At 52.1% G+C, this 16,772-nt stretch overlaps 2 protein-coding genes across 3 annotated transcripts in view; one reads left to right on the top strand and one right to left on the bottom strand.

Moving 5' to 3' along the window:
- TNKS (tankyrase) overlaps positions 1-3,951 on the bottom strand; it is a 136,818-nt gene extending 132,867 nt beyond the window's left edge. The window contains exon 1 of the mRNA XM_065692532.1: positions 3,429-3,951. Within this exon, the coding sequence (XP_065548604.1) occupies positions 3,429-3,927 (499 nt within the window). The 5' untranslated portion in view covers positions 3,928-3,951. The remainder of the gene's footprint in view (positions 1-3,428) is intronic.
- A 6,083-nt stretch (positions 3,952-10,034) lies between these two features.
- Positions 10,035-16,772, top strand: part of MFHAS1 (multifunctional ROCO family signaling regulator 1) — a 34,976-nt gene continuing 28,238 nt past the window's right edge. For both annotated transcript variants that reach the window (XR_010615557.1, XM_065692562.1), the window contains exon 1: positions 10,035-13,255. Coding sequence is in view for 1 of the 2 variants with exons in the window: in XM_065692562.1 (XP_065548634.1) it covers positions 10,066-13,255 (3,190 nt within the window). In the remaining variant the exon portion in view is untranslated. The remainder of the gene's footprint in view (positions 13,256-16,772) is intronic.

The raw sequence follows: 16,772 nt of genomic DNA on the forward strand, positions 1-16,772 counted from the left end.
TTTTTTTTATAGTTATAAGCAAGGTAGTTTTCATTGGGGAAACAAAAAATTTTAAAGCTCTGAATGCATTAAGACTTCCATTTAATTTCTTCTTTGTATTTTGAAGTTACTCAATCACTTCCAGGTTTTTAGAATCCTCTTCTTGGGTGCCAAGGGACAACATCCAAAGCCTGCACTGATCCCAGGGACCCAAATAACCCAGAACTCATACAGTTGCTGAGACACTACTGAGCTTTCCTCTTTCCAAACACGTGTACCTCTATAGAAGAGTATCTCAAATGACTTGCAAAGGAAGAGCTGAACACCACACATCCTGAAAGATACTCAGAATTTCAAGAGACTCTGCTAGAATAACAGTCCAGTTGGAGGACGAAAGGAAAATAATCCTTTGTTCAACATCTTCCCGCTTGCAAAAGAGGTCTCTATGACCGCGATATGGCCTCAATATTAATTTCTGCCTTATTAACAGCTAACCAAAGCAGGTCAGATTTATTCAGCACACTAGCTGACAATCCAGAGTTGAAGAACCAATTCCCCTTCATTCAGATCAGTTGAAAATTCACATATCCCAGAAAAAGAAAAAAATCTGGGCAACACTTGCTTCCACTTGATGTGGCCATACACATTTCATCTAAAATCGGATAATGAACAAATTACTCAACCTTCTAGAAAGAGATTCAGACCTATCCCCAGCTTTTTAAATAACTGATTACAGGGATTTCAGTTCTCACCTCATCCCCAGCTTACATACGTGCTAAGGATTCTGAACGCTCTCAGAAGTCACCCCTTTTATCTTACTTCTGCCACGAGAAAGGAGATAAAGGTGATTTTGAAACTAGAAACCTCACCGGGCTTAATGAAAGCTGAACTTGGTGCTTTTTACAAGAAACTAGAGTTAGGGAAGTTGTCCTTCCCTGTTACAGTAAAAGCAACTGCCTGGCACTGCTGTCAAAAAGGATATCTGAGAAAACCAGACTGAGCTAGGGAGAAGTCAAGTACCCAGGGGGGAAAAAAAACAACAAACAAACAACAAAACAAAATCCAGCTACCCCCAGAACTGGGAAATTAAGAAGAAATTAGAAGAATTATTCCTCTACCACAGATGACAAGATCAGAAGCTGAACTCTCTCATCATTTAAGAGTTTAGCTTCACAAGGTTTGAAAGCAGCAGTTTAAAACACTGCATACTGCACTATCCAACCCTTGTTACTCGAGTGAAGGCCATACAATTCACATTTAGGTACGGCTGATAAAAAATGAGCTATTATCCACAACACAGCTTCATATATACAGCAGATTGCTATAAGCAAGCAAGTTTTGTTTCTCCTTTTGCCCACAAAGGAGATCAAATCAACACACTTTATCACTGGCAGATACATACTGCCTAAGATCAGCTGCATCCAAACAACGTGCTTACAGGCCATTTCAAAACACAGGACCCCAAGAACTCTGCACTAAGAAATCTGTCTAATGCTATTGCAGGTCAAACCCATTTGGAGCAGACATACTGCAGTCTTTTGAAATAAAATATGTATGGTAGCTAAGAAACATCTGTCAATCTACAAAAATAGAGGAATTTGTTAGCTACAAGAACTTCATATGCTGTTTTCCATGTGCTAAAAGGAAGCACCTTGCACTGCTATTACTGTAACATCCTACTGACATTATCAACTTTCAGTGTCTTATCCCCCTTAAGAAAGTTTTGTCCGTTACTTCTCTAATCAAAGTAGAAGTTACCACCACAGCTTCAGCACTACAGTTTGTACTAGCACAGAAGTTCTTGGAGTTTAAGGGGAAGCAGCAAAGTCTAATTTTAAGTCTGAACCCAAAAACAAGCAGAAAAGACTCAAGATGAGCCTTCCAAAACATTAAGAACTGCACGCTCACACATGCAATTACCAGCATTATGTTCCAGGGTTCATTAAAATGAAGTCCTTCTTCGTATCTCAGAATTTCACTGCACATCCACCCACATAAGGTTTTGCTTTACTGGTAGAGCTCAGGGGTCAGAGAATGAAAAGGAAACAGCCCAGGACTACAAGTTCCCTTAGGGGCATTGTGAAATGCCGACTGCACTTTGAAAATAAAAACAATCTCATACAATCTCAGACAGTATTACCTGACTAAAAAATTGAACACCACTATCCAGAGATCCAGGCAACACTGTGCCACAAAATGCTCATTTTTATTACTGATTTCAATAACAGTGCTTTAGAGCCATACACCAGCATTTAAATACTGACCATTCAAAACAGTCTTGTTAGTTATCTTAGTTCATCTGTACCACTGCTAAAGCTCAAACAAGATCCATGTCCCTTACTGCATAAGGTCTGGTCCCGTAACACTGTGGCTCATGTCAGAAAGCTTGACCACAGCCCTAGCAATTGTGCAAGTCCTGAGTTAAAGGTGGTGACTTAAAGCAGTTTCCTCATTTTACTTTTAATGTGAGCTTCATGTGCCCTGTGCCCACAGTGAAGACCACATCCTGTACAAAACATTCTCTTTATGGACTACACTAACCTGTAATAGCTATATTTGCTAGAAGGTACTGTTTACTTCCTGTCAGTGTAAACAGGTTGTTTAAATCATAGAATCCTAGAACAGTTAGGGCTGGAAAGGGCCTTAAGATCATCTAGTTCCAACCCCCCTGCCATGGGCAGGGACACCTCACACTAAACCATCCCACCCAAGGCTCTGTCCAACCTGGCCTTGAACACTGCCAGGGATGGAGCATTTACTGATTTTATGACATTATTTCTGATGACAGTGACATCTCATCTCTGCACTAAGAGGCATATTCTCTCCTGGGCACATTTGTAACTTCTATTAAGTACTGCTGTTCCACTTCACCTCTCTTCCCAGCCAACTCGGACTACAAGTGCTGCGGAGATCCAGCAGCAGCTATGCCCAAATAAAACAGTTATAAAGCACAAGGCATCAGCTTTGGTTCCTAACCAGTCTGTATGCATCGCTACGGTCCCCGACTTTCAAAAGCTACTACAACACATGTGACTTCAAGCCAACTCTGTCCTGAACTCCAGTTTCTCACTTCCTAAGCACACATGCACAAGTCTGCAGCAGTATGTGTCAAAGACAGAGAAAAAGGTCTATACAGTCTCCTTTACACCTCCACGATCTCCTCTCCCACTTTTCCATTTTATGACGGAAAAAAAAAAGATTTAACGGCCGCCTCCCCACAATCTGCAATGAAAGGCTGCCGGGGAAGTGTGCACACACTCTTCCTCTCAGCTTAAGTTCTCCCGACACACGGAGATGCTGGAGGGCCCCTTCACGCAGCTAGGGACGCTACTCCTTAGGAGACAGGTGGGGAGCTGCACCCTCCCCGTCCCGACGCACTCGCTGTCACTGCCCTCGGTGGCAACAGGAGTCCGGACGCGCCCCAGCCCCTCCCCGGTGCCGGTACCCACCGGCGGCGAAGTGGAGCGGCGTGGACTTGCGCCCCGCCATGTCCTTGGCGTTCACGTTGCCCGTGTCCACCAGGCGCTTCACGCGCGTCACGTCCCCATTGCGGCAGGCCTCCAGCAGCTCGCGGAAGGCCCCGCTCGCCGCGCCCGGGCCCGCCGCCTCGGGACTCTCCGCCGCCGGGCTCGACGCAACGGACGACGATGCAGACGAGGACGAGGAGGAACTGCTGGAGCTGCTGCCCGGGCCCGACGGGCCCGGGGCGGCGGCGGCGGCGGCGCCCGCCTCCTCCGAGCACTCCGGTGCCGGAGGCCGCTCGGTGTCGGGGGGAGCCTCGCCTTCGGGGCCGGCCAGGCTGTGGCGCTGCGCGGCGGGGGTGAGATCGGCTGGCGCCAGGCTGGGGCTGCGCGGCGGCGAGGCGGCGGCCGGCGGCGAGGCCGGCCCTGGCGGCGGCGGGGGGTGATGATGGTGATGGTGGTGCTGAGAGCGACGCGGCGCCGCCATCTTCCCCCTCCTCCGCTGCCCCGCCGCCCCCTCCCGGCCCCCGTCACTGCGGCAACGGCGGCAAGCCCCGCCCGCGCTTCCGCCGGCACATGGCCAATCTCAACGCGCGGCGCCCGGACGTGACGCCCACTTCGTGACGGGAGGGGCGCGGCCTCGCCGGGACACGCCCCACGGCGGGGCAGCGGCTCTGGCCTGCCCCCTGGTGGCCGCTGCGTGCAGCGGGGCGGGCGGGGCCCGGCTCGGGGTCGGCCCCGCCGGGGCCGCCGGCGCAGGGAGGACGTGAGCGTGAAAGGAGCGCCGGGCCGGCAGCGGCCCAGCCCCGGGAGGGGGCGCGGGGGGCAGCGTTCCCCTCCTCTCCGGAGCCCGCTGTCGCGGTTGGTAAGCGGCAGCTTCCTCTGCCTCCATGCCCGGGAGAGCGGCACCAGCCGGCTTGGTCACGCCAAGGGCCGTGAGTTTAGCCCAGCCCTTGGCCAGGCGCTCACCCCGGTTCTCCTCACGCCATCCTCCCTCCTGTCCGTACAGCTGCTCTCCCAAAGCCACCGAACGATGGCGTTGGTAGAGGTAAAGCTGACGGAGAAACCTAAGTCTGGCAGTTCTTCACAAGCTGGTTAGCTAAGCTGGAAGGCTCATCCATTGAAGGGAGGAAAGCGGCTTTGGGTTAAGCCTGTTCTCCAGGGCAAGGCAGCACATGCAGCAAATGGCAGAGAGAGGCAAGTGAGGAGCTCCGTCCGCGGCAGAAACAGCGACGTGCAGAGGGGTGGCAGCAAGGCAGATGGTGGCTGCCGGTGCTGAGGGTGAGACAGAGAAGTCCAGGGATGCTGGGGACCCAAAGAGTCTGTGAGTCCCTCCGTGGAGGGGACAGATCTGAGCGGTGTGGGAATAAACAGAAGCATTTAAATAAGGAATTTGGTTTGGATTTGAAAAGCAGCTGGGTGATGAGAACAAAGTGCTTCTGGCTTACGGGTATCTAGGGAGGGTATAAACACCAATAACGGATAAACTGTGTAAGTCGGAAAGCTCCAGTAACTGTCACCAACAGGCAAGGTTCACTTAGCTTTAATCTGTGAGCACAAGGGAGGTTCCATTGACAGGAATATCAACAGCAACAATTCCTGGAGGATTTCCAGTACACCAGGTCCTGGGGCTGCCAGCGCTGATGGGTATGAGCAAACTGATGAGGAATTTCTGTTAAGGGACAGAATATGGCTAATGCCAGCCAAGCTGTACTGGCAAACGGATCTGCTTTAGTTGTCTGTCAGGGAAGGAGCTTTGGGAAGTGTTTGTGTAGCAGTGAGTGATGTGCTGAAGAAATGCTGGGGGCACAGAAAACCATGACTAGTGGAGCAGTAAATGCAGATCCACCCAAATGTGCTGGCGCAGTCCTTGTTCATGCCATGGCTTTGAAGCCATGGGCCTCGACCAGGCACTTAGAGAGCTCAGCAAGACTTCCTTGACACCTGAGTCCAAATAGCTGCTGCTGCTTCTCAGTCCTCTTTCAATTCAAAACTCCCAAAAGGACTACCAAGAAGGTAGCTTTAGACTGTACATAAGAAAGAATTTTTTAACAATGAGGCTGGTGAGGCCCTGGCACAGGTTGCCCATAGAAAATGTGGCTGCCACAACCCTGGCAGTGTTCAAGGCCAGGTTGGATGGGGCTTGGAGCAACCTGGTCTAGCTGAAGATATCCTTGCCCATGGCAGGGGGGGTGGACCTAGATGATCTTTAATGGTCCCTTCAAACCCAAACCTTTCTGTGATTATATGAAAGCTGTGCCTGGGAAGGAACAAGTAGAATCATAGAATAATTAGGGTTGGGAACAATCTCAAGATCATCTAGTTCCAACCCCCCCCCCCCCCCCCCCGGCATGGAGAGGGACACCTCACACTAAACCATCCCACCCAAGGCTTTGTCCGAGTAAAAGGATTAGGATTCATATGAGACCTGCCCATGGGAAAGTGGGGCCTGGACCTGAGTTTCACGGGGTGTAATGCCCAGCAGTTCTGGCAGTGCACGTCCATTTCAGATACCCACCTTTAGCTGGGGGTCCTTATCCCATTGCAGCCCCCGGTTTCACCAAGCCTCCAGCTTCCTGCCCCATATGTACAGCAGCACTGCTTCCCTTCAGATAGATGTGGCAAGCAGCAGTGCTGTCTACCCCAGTCTCTCTTTCACCTGCCCAAAGCATGGCCAGGATCCCTTCAGGTGCTTCTATCACCATTTGTACATGGCTTGGTGTGCCTTGGGGTAGATTCGTATAATTCCTGCAGAAACAGTAAGCAAAACAGTGTGGGGAGCTAAGTTCTGGGCAACATTTCTTCATCCTTACAGGATTTCTAAAGTCAAGGAGGAAGATGGGGAGTAGTGTTCAGTCAACCCATTGTTTGTTCCAAGGCCTGCCACTGAAATACGGCTTCTTCCATCACTGCCAAAGCAGGAACCTGGGGTTTTACCATCTGGGCTGTGTGTCTGGTGGTGCGGAAGGCAAGCACCCTCCCAAGGGTGCCCAGTGCTGGTGCCAGAGCCCATGCACATTGCAGTTGCCACAGTGCTCCCCACATCCACTTGCCTCAGTGGCTTCATGCTTCTGTTGAACTGATTTACGTTCACATCATGTCAAAAGCAGCTGACTACATTTGCACCTCTTGTCCTGTAAAGCCCAGAGCCAGGCTCTAAAATGTCTTTGATAACTCAGTGTCTTTTACCTGACCCGGGAGAGAGGTGCTTTAGATAGAAATCTTATTAATGATGCAGTTGCAAGGCTCAGTGAAGTGGAGGCGCCTCAGACTTCAGCTGAATAATTAAATGCCATCAATAAGACTTTACAGGGCCACTATTTAAAATTAATAACTTCAAATGCAATTCTGGCATATGATAGAACCCACTGGTACAGATTGCTGGCAATTTTACAGGCACCTGCCTTTCAGCCCCAGCTGATGACAGCTAGGAGAGGGGCTGAATATGTTTCTGAATATGTTTGAACTCCAGCAAAGAGGAAATGGCTCCAAAACCAGCATCCACCCAGCATGCCAGTGCTCATGTTTAATGGAGTTCTAGGATGCTGATGGATAAATCAAGAGGAAGTGAGGAAGTCCTGTTTGGAGAACCACATCTCCTCTGCCTGAGCAGATGGGAGGACAAGGGATCATTTAGGTCTGTAACAAAAGCTGTATTTTCTGAGAAACAAAATCTTCCCTTTCCCCAGAAAGTATCTGTCTTGCTCACAAATGGCAGGTTTAACCATGGTGAATGTGCTTAAGAAGTCAAGAGACCCATCCCTGGCTGTTTGAAGTTACAGATTGTGTACCTGTGCAAATATACAGTACGATAAAACGTAAGGTCCATGGGGAGGCACTAGAGCTTTCCCCTTTGGACAGCCTCTGAGCAGCACTGGGGACATCTCTGTGGAGCATGGTTTTTGTAGCTTAGCTGCATTCACCATCTACAAGAGCTCATCAAAGTTTGACTATGTGTTGCGTGACTTCTCTCCCCCTCCTCATTACTTTGGGGAGGCATTCAGCTCCTGCTGCTTTGCATATTTTGTAATAGGGGTTTTGACAGGCAAAACTTCCCCTGCTCAGGCCAGCTCCTCCCTGGCTGTCCTTGCATGCTGTCAGAAAGATGGGTTTAATACAGGCCATGACCTCTAACAGTGAGTAAACAGAGATAAGTGCTTCTCTTCCTGGTATTTTTCAGCTGTCTGAGTCAAGCAGCTGCTTGAAGTGTCCCCAGTGGAGGGATTTGTCCAGTTGTCCTGTGGGAAGCAAAAGGATAGTGCAGAGTAGCAGCCTTGCAGGTTACACTTGCTGCAGACCACAGAGCAACAGGAAGCCTGCCCTGTCTTCAGAGAGGATCTGTAGTGCTCATGGGCATCATGGGGTAGGTGGTCCCCAATAATGGTGCTGCTTTCTTTGCCTTTACCTGCACAAGGGAGGAAGAAAATCAGCTGCAAATTTGATGGTGGGGTCAGTTTTCCCAGCAGAGAGCTTTTATTTCTAGAAACAGCATCTTGATTTAAAAACTTGACTTTGATAGCGACGGGCTGAGTGGTTTTGCATGTAGAGAGCTGGAAATGAAGCCATCAACCTGGCATCACAAGAGCAATTGGGCAAGACAGTGGGAGAAGAGAATTACTCTTTCCCCAGGAGGAATTAAATGTGCTGCTTTTCAAGTGGGGAAGGACAGTGCTCTTTTCTGCATGTGGAGAAGAGCTGTTTTTCCCAAGTGATGTGCAGGAAAAGAAAAGACACAAAAACTGGGTTAGCCCAAATAAAAGATGTACTGACCCAATCCAGGAATGCTCTGAAAATAAATGAGTGCGAGAATGGAAACTAGCTCTAGATGGGCACAATTTAGCAGCTATCTATAATCTGATTCCAGGGTCAGGATCTGACACCAGCCACACAGGAAGGATGGGAAGAGTTTTATCCCCAGGTTTAGTCCCCCTCAGCAGGGCCTGCTGGATCATAAGTATTCCTGCATACCTGTTCCCCCCAAGCCTGAGTCATGATCCTAGAGCCAAATCATGAGCCCAGATCCCAGGATTGCCTTTGCTAGTTTCGGGCAGCTCCTGAACCCTGCTTGTAGCTGAGCCCTACCTTCCTGTAGTCATGCTTTCCCCCAGGCCCCTGTCCTTCCTGATCCTTCGCATCCTTTGTTTGGCTTCACCAGCCAACACTGCTATTTTTTTCCCTACCCAGGGTGACCTCATGCTCAGCGAGGCATTTAGCAGAATCCTGGTGAAGGTTTGTTAGGATTCAGAGGGCCTAAAAAGATTATTTTCTCTTGTCTGTTACTGATGGAAAAGGCAGCAACTGCACCTGAGCCTTTGTGAGCTGTAGTTTTAGCAAGCAGTAAATTTAGCAATTTAGTGCAGTGACTATGGCTCCACATTGGGTCAGTTCAGCTCCTCTGCAAATAGGAGCGTGGTTAGATGCACAAGGCCATCCAAAAGGGAAGGCATTGTTCTTGAGAGGGATCTCCATAATAAAGAATATAATAAAAGCTGTGACACTGGTTGCCCTGTAGACCACTTCCCATTTCAAATCGTTTTCTTTCTCTTCTTGGCTCTGAAGTGGTAACTTGCAGCATGCTGTAACAGCTACTGTTACTGTACAGCCAAGGTGAGAGCAAGCGCCCCTCCTCAAGCCCCCAGAGCACTCAGTATTCAGTGCCATACAAAGGCAGTGACACTTTTAAACCTTTTGCCACGGTGCATTGCTGGCATTTGTAAGGGTAGGGTCACATAACCCGAGAGATAGGAGCGTCCACAGGCTGCCTCGCAGCCCTGCTATGAAACGGCTCCGTTTCCCCCTGCAGCAGTGGTGGAAATTTCCAGGCATATTTCTGATCCCTAGGAGCAAAGCTTGGCTGAGGCTCCTGAAGAAGGCAGTGTTCAGGGTCTGGCCAGATGTGTGCAGCCGAGGAAACAAAGCACGGCAGGAAGGTGGCAGAGTTGCTCTGACTAAGCGGAGGGTCACAGGCTTTCGCACCCTCCGACACGGAAACACACTCACTGAATGGAAAGGAAGGTTAACATCTCGGTTTCTTGCAGGGCTGGGTGAAAGAACAGCCTTCGCCTGCTGCAGAAATGACGCGAGGCAATGCAGCAGCTTCCTCGCACGCAGCCCGCAGGAGCCAAAGGGCAGGATGAGCCTAGGGGATATTGTCACACACCGGGGACCCGGGGAAGCGCCTGCACCGCGGACACCAGAGGGGCCGTACGGAGGTGGGGGGCCGCCCTCTCTGGCCGCGCAGACAGGGCTAAGGGCTTGAACCGCCGACTGGGAGGCTCGGGGCCGTTCCTGCCCTGGGGGAGTGGCCGGTGCCCGGCGGGCGGGGGTTTGCAGGCAGGCCAGGCCGGGTCGAGGCGGGGTACCCCGGCGCGGGGGGCGGTGCCGGCGGGGCCGGTTGCCTCCGCAAGCGGCGCGGGGCGGGCCGTGCCCGGGGCCCGCCCTTGGTGGGGCGGTTGCAGCATCGGCGGCTCCGGCTACGTGCGCAGGGCGCCGCGGCGGGTCGTGCCGGTTCGGAGCTGCGGGGAGCCCCGAGCCCGCCGCGGCGGTAGCGGCCGCGCCCATGGCGAGCAGCAGCGGCGGCGGCGGCAGGTAGGGTCGGGCGGGGCGGGGGCCCGCTCCCCCGGCCATGGCGCAGACGGAGCCCCCGAAGGCGGTGCAGCTGTGGCGCGACGCCGCCCTTCGCGCACGGAAGCTGCGGGGCGGCCCCGGCGAGCCCGAGCCGGAGCCCGAGCCGGACGCGGGGCCGCCGGGGGGGCCGCCAGCGCCCCCCGCCGCCGCCGCCGTGCCCCGGCGCCTGACCTCGGCGGCGGCCCTGGGGGAGCTGGAGGCGCTGAACCTGAGTGGGCGGGGGCTGGAGGAGCTGCCTGAGGAGGTGGGCGCCGCCCTGAGCGGGCTGCGGGTGCTGAGCTTGCGGCGTAACCGGCTGGGCCGCCTGCCCGCCGCCGCCCTCCGCCACCTGGGCCGCCTGGCCGAGCTCGACCTCAGCCACAACCGGCTGCGGGGCTTGGGGGACGGCGGGGCGCTGGCAGAGTTGCGGGGCCTGCGCAAGCTCAGCCTCAGCCACAACGAGCTGGGCGCCGAGGGGCCGGGCCTGCCTCCCCGCCTCGCCGAGCTCGGCCGCCTCGAGGAGCTTGACCTCAGCTTCAACCGCCTGCGCCACCTGCCCGAGGGCCTGGGCCGCCTGCAGCACCTCCGCACCCTCGACGTCGACCACAACCTGCTGCCCTCCTTCCCCACCCCGCTGCTGGAGCTGGCTGCCCTGGAGGAGCTCGACTGCTCTGGCAACCGCCACCTCGGGGCCCTGCCCGAGGGCATCGCTGCCCTCCGACGCCTCAAGATCCTCTGGCTGAGTGGCACCGGGCTGGCGGCCCTGCCCGAGGGCCTCTGCCAGCTGAGTGCCCTCGAGAGCCTCATGCTGGATGGCAACCGGCTGCAGGCGCTGCCCGCTGGCTTTGGCAGCCTGCAGCGGCTCAAGATGCTGAACCTCTCCTCCAATCTGCTGGGGGAGTTCCCTGCTGCCATCTTGGCTCTCCCCAGCCTGGAAGAGCTCTACCTGAGCCGCAACCAGCTCACCCTGCTGCCTCCTGGTCTTTGTCAGCTCCACCAGCTCCGCACGCTCTGGCTGGACAATAACCGCATCCGCTACCTGCCCGACTCCATCGTGCTCCTCCACAGCCTGGAGGAGCTGGTCCTGCAAGGCAATCAGATTGCCATCCTCCCTGAGGGCTTCGGGCAGCTTTCCCGAGTCACCCTGTGGAAGATCAAAGACAACCCCCTCATCCAGCCCCCCTATGAGGTGTGCATGAAAGGCATCCCCTACATTGCAGCCTATCAGCAGGAGCTGGCCCACTCTCAGCCTGCCCTCAAACCCCGCCTCAAGCTGGTCCTTATGGGCCTAAAAGATGCAGGAAAGACCTTGCTGAGACGATGCCTCATGGAGGAGGATGGGCAGAGGGAGGAAGTGGGAAGTCTAGAAGCAGGGATCACCCAGCCCAGGGGGTGCCCTGGGCAGCAGAACAATGGAACATTGCCAGTTGGGTGCTGCCCCTTCCCGGAACCTCAGGATGCTTCCTCAGCGGGGGTACCTGCCACGCAGCAGCTGGAACATCTCCCCATTGAGCGACAGGACGTCCCTTCTCACATGCCCGTTCACCGAGTGAAAGGGGAAATACCGTGCCCTGCACCATCGCTGCCACCCGCTGCCCCCCAGCTACCATCAGGACTGGGGCTGTCAGGAGGCAGCAAGGGCATTGAGGTGATGGACTGGACAGCAGATGCAGAGAGAGGCCTGACATTCATTGTGTATGAGCTGGCGGGGGACCCGAGCTATGATGTTATACAGTCTTTCTTCCTGTCTCCCGGAGCCCTGTATGTGCTGGTGGTGAATTTGAGTGCCTACGTTCCTCAGCACTTTTACCCCTCTGTAGGCTATTTCTTACACTGGCTTGGTTCCAAGGTGCCCCATGCCGTGGTGTGCATGGTGGGAACCCATGCTGACCTCTGTGCGGAGCGGGAGTTGGAAGAGAAGTGCCTGGACATCCATCACCAGATCGCTCAGCAGGAGAAGAGGGATGCTGAGGGGCTCCAGAGCTTGGTCCAGCAGGTGGATGAGGCTCTGGGACAGGACTTTGACCTGCGCTGCTCCAGCCCGCACGCTGCCTTTTACGGGGTCTCGGACAAGAACTTGAGGCGGAAGAAGGCCCAGTTTCAGTACCTGCTCACCCACCGCCCGCAGATCCTCTCTCCAGTGCTGCCTTTCAGCTGCCGGGACCGCTGCCAGGTACATCGCCTGAGGGACAAGCTCCTCTCGGTGGCTGAGCACCGGGATATCTTCCCAAACCTGCACCGTGTGTTGCCCAGATCCTGGCAAGTGCTGGAGGAGCTGCACTTCCAGCCACAAGCTCAGCAACTGTGGCTTAGCTGGTGGGACTCTGCCCGGTTGGGCTTGCAGGCAGGCCTGACAGAGGATCGACTCCAAAGTGCACTGTCCTACCTGCACGAGAGTGGGAAGCTGCTCTACTTTGAGGAGCACCTCACCTTGCGGGAGTATGTGTTCCACAACCTGCCACGGCTCATTGACATCCTCAACGTCTTCTGCCAGCGGGATGCTGCTGTGCTGCTCCAAAAACTGCTCAGCGACACCCAGATAGATGAACTGAGGGCCACTCAGCTCCATCATTACGTGGAGGGCTTCTTGCTGCACGGCCTCCTACCTGCCCATGTTATCCGTCTCCTTCTTAAGCCCCACATCCAGAGCCGGGAGGATCTGCAGCTCATCCTGGAGCTGCTGGAGAAGATGGGGCTCTGTTACTGTGTCAACAAACCCAAATGCAAGCCCTTAAACGGGGCGGCCGCTTGGTACAAGTTTCCCTGCTACGTGAAAAACGAGGTGCCTCATGCAGAGGCATGGATCAACGGCGCCAGTCTGAGCGGACAGTCCTTCGTGGTCGAGCAGCTGCAGATAGAATATAGCTTTCCATTCATTTTCCCACCCGGCTTGTTTGCCCGCTACAGTGTCCAGATTAACAGCCACGTGGTTCAGCGGTCGGATGGCAAATACCAGATCTATGCCTACCGGGGAAAGGTGCCCGTGGTAGTGAGTTACCGGCCTGCCAGGGGAGCTCTGCAGCCAGATACTCTATCTATTGCTAGTCATGCATCCCTACCAAATATCTGGACAGCCTGGCAAGCTATTACCCCTTTAGTGGAAGAGTTGAATGTCCTGCTCCAGGAATGGCCGGGCCTGTACTACACTGTGCACGTCCTCTGTTCAAAGTGCCTTAAAAGAGGGTCACCCAACCCACACACTTTTCCAGGTAAGGCAGAGCCCAGCTTGCCTTCAAGCCCTTCTGGAGCTTTGTCCCTTGTAGAAGAAAGTCTTATCATGTTGATCTTAGCTCTGTCTCTTTTCTTTTTCTCTTTTTCTTTTGCTTTGCTTTAACTCCCTTCCCTGGTGACTTGAGTCATGGGAGGAAATATTAGGGTAGCTCCAAGGAGACAGGCTTAAAATAACCCTATTCTGAAACCGGGGGGATGTTACATGCCATTTGTCCATGCCTTTTCTCTCTGCTTTTTGGGGGGGTTTGGCCCTGGACATTCGCAGTGTCATTGTTGAAAAGGCCCTTATCTGTCTTTCTCCTTGTTTTGATTCCTTTGAATAGCACTGTGGGGTTATTTTTGTCCTAATTCCCTTTACCCTGCAGCTCCCCCTTTGGGGCTATTTGTAAACATAGATAGGGATGCTTAAAGGACTGCAGGTATCTCCTTTTTCCCCCTTCAATCCTTCACCCCCAAAACCTGGCCTGTGCTGCTGCAGCCTCTCTGAATACAGAAAAGCTCCTTCTGGAAGACAATGGGTGTGTTGGTCTCCATAGCCCAGTATAAAATGCCTTTTCTCATATCTAAGTCCTGTCTCTAGCAGGAAGCTTTCCTCCCTGAAGAGAGAGGGATGCTCCATGTTCTTTGTTTAAGTGTCTCACCTAGAAGGGATTCCCAGACTACACCTTCTGGAGCTATTCTTAAGAGCAATTATTTTCCTTCCTCTGTTCCCTTCACCTAACAAAAAAAGCGTAGTCTCTGTCCTCTGGAGTGTGACTAGTCATGGTGCTTTTTAAAGCTTGATTTTACTGCTGGTGTTTTCCATCAGCATCTGGTTTACTTTGTGTATATGCAGGTACTGCCTCCTAACCAGTGACCTCCCTGCACCCACTCTGGGATGTGTGGGGGCCGTAGGAAATGTACTCCATTGTGTCTGCATGGACTCAAAACGCACTCTGGACTGCAAGCAGCACTCTAGAAATGTGCTTTTTCTTTACACACACACACAGACACCCATACACCTATGTTAGAAGTATGTTGGAACATTATGGGTTGCCTGAAACTGGAGGGGAGTGTGATTCGGATTAAAACAAGTAGTGGTGCTGAATCGGTTCACAGGCAAATGTGCATTGTAAGGTGTGTTTTGGGGGTTGGCTTTTTGTTTGTTTTATTGTTGCTGTTTTGGGGGGGATTTGTTCAGTTTGTTTGGGGGTTTTTATCTGAGAGTAAGGAGATGCTGTTTCCTCCTCAGCCTGCATCCTGGCTCCGGCAGTTGTGTCTCCCTCTAACTGTGCTAGCTTATGTAAGAACCAGTGGACTGGGGGGTGGTGAACCCATGCTGCCTGAGTTACTGAGTGGTATCCACATGCTGGGTCTTGCTGCTGACATGGTGTTGGAGTAATGTGATCTGCCTTCCAAAAAACCCTGTGAAAACTGAAAACCCCAAACCCACCACCACAGAACCCCTACAACAAACAGGAAGGCCCCACCAAAATTAACCAGGGCAGCACACTGTGTGCAGGTGTGATGGGTGGCTGCTGAAGGTTTAGGTTTGTGAATAATTCGCGTCTGCAATTGTATATCTCCTTTTTTCTTTCTTTTTTGGGGGGGAGGGAGTGGGGGGAATGGGAGGAGTATGTGTATGTAAGTGTTTCGTGGCTGACCCTTCTTTTTCCCTTGTGAGTAGATGATGCTTTAAAAGTAAAATACAAATAGGAGCTGGAGTGTGCAGGCGATTGGTATCTTTGCTGACCAGTGACAGGCAGAGGAAGCGTAAGGGGGATATTGAAATTGAAAGGCCTTTCCCTTGGAATTTGGCTGTGCCGCATGTATTTCCTCAGACATGGGAAAGGATTGCTGTCACCTCGGAGCCAGGCCGGGTGTGCTGGGAAGCGGAGGCACAAGTAAGCAGTGTGTGGTTGGGGATGGAAGAAGCAGGGGCTCAGAATGCCCCTGAGTGATGCTGCCTGTGGAAAGGGGGTGTCAGTGTTTCCAGCACTCTCCAGGGAAGGAGCCAGACCTTGCTGCCAGGGACACAGGGCTTAGTATCCCAAGAGGCCCTGCCTCGGGGCAAGGGATGATTTTCTTAACCCGAATACTATGTAAGTCTAGATGGGGAGAGAGTACGTTGAGAAGACAGACATGTTTCAAAGGCAGATTTAATCTATGGAAGTGCTGAAGAGTGATTAAAGGCTGCAATTTATCAAGAATCTCGCTTTTCCTCTTGGGTGATGCTTAATTCTAGCCCAGCTATGACCTGGATTGTATGAAAAATGTGAACTGTGATTTGGCTTGGTTTAAATCTGCAGTTAACCTAAAATATTCTTTGCTGTGTATCTGCTCTGAATAAAAGGCTGTTTAAGAGTCCCTAAATGGCAGTTGAGAAGCTGAAGACGTTTTTTTCCTCCTGATTTTGTTCATCAGGAGGTATGCATGTTTAAAGTCATGCTGCCAAGCTTGCTCTCATGCAAGTGAATTGTGGTTGGCATCACTTTTGACAGGGTGTAGGAAAGCGATGGGTCTAATGTTATGAAAATATGTAGTGAGGGAGATGTCTGTGTTTCTTTTCAAGCTCTTCCAGCGGAAATCCCTGGCAATTACAACGCTGCTAATTCTTAAATAGGGCTGTGGTCTTTTTAGGACTGCACTGAAGAACCGCTTTGCAGTGTGTTGACCTTAATAAGGGAAATATTTCTGTGGAGACACTGCCAGATTTGTGCTCAAAAATGGAAGTGCAGGGTGGCTGTGTGTCTGGCTGCACAATCTGTGTCGTCATTCATGAAAGCAATGGGGCATTCTTTGGTCATCCAAAATTTTCATTAGAATCCCCTTCAAAGAGGTGGCTTGGTTGCTGGTGAGTTAAGGATTAATCCTTGCTTTTCCTCTCCTTCCCTTTCTGTCCTGCATGCACACGCTCTGTAGCTTCCACTGATAATACAGAAATTCTCTAAGAACAAGCTAGTCTGTATAGAAATGGTTAGTAAGAATTGAGATTCTGAATTCAGTCTTCTGAGAGTTTATTACAAACAGTGAATAAAAGGGATATAAAAATGCCTTGATAGGGTCCTTTTAAGGAAGTTTCTGTGTTCGAAATGGATTTGTAGCTGGGTGAAATAGTAACTGAATTGGCATCTGAGCTGGAATCTGTGTGCTTTGAGGCTGGAGTAATTACTCAGCTGATAGGTAGTGTGTAGATTTTCTTTTTTTTCTCATTTACGTTTGCACTATATATGAATAAAAGTATCCCTGCTGGGCTAAGAAAGGCATATTTGTGCTTGGAGAGACCAAAAAGAATGGTTCACCACTCCAGCATGATGAGACCTTGACCGGGTTGTCATTGGCATTATGAAACACTGTGGTTCTGTATGTGATGTCCTTTTAGCGCCTGGACTGAAGGGCTTTTAGGTTATTCATGTCCCATAAACTACTAAGTGACTTGGGTCTGGGGGTGGAGGTGCTTTACCATCTGTTTGATAGTAGATGTCTGCTTTGTTTGGAAAAACGTGAATGGATTTT

The sequence above is a fragment of the Lathamus discolor genome, chromosome 1, assembly GCF_037157495.1.
Source record: "Lathamus discolor isolate bLatDis1 chromosome 1, bLatDis1.hap1, whole genome shotgun sequence".
In the NCBI taxonomy this organism is placed as follows: Eukaryota; Metazoa; Chordata; class Aves; order Psittaciformes; family Psittacidae; genus Lathamus; species Lathamus discolor.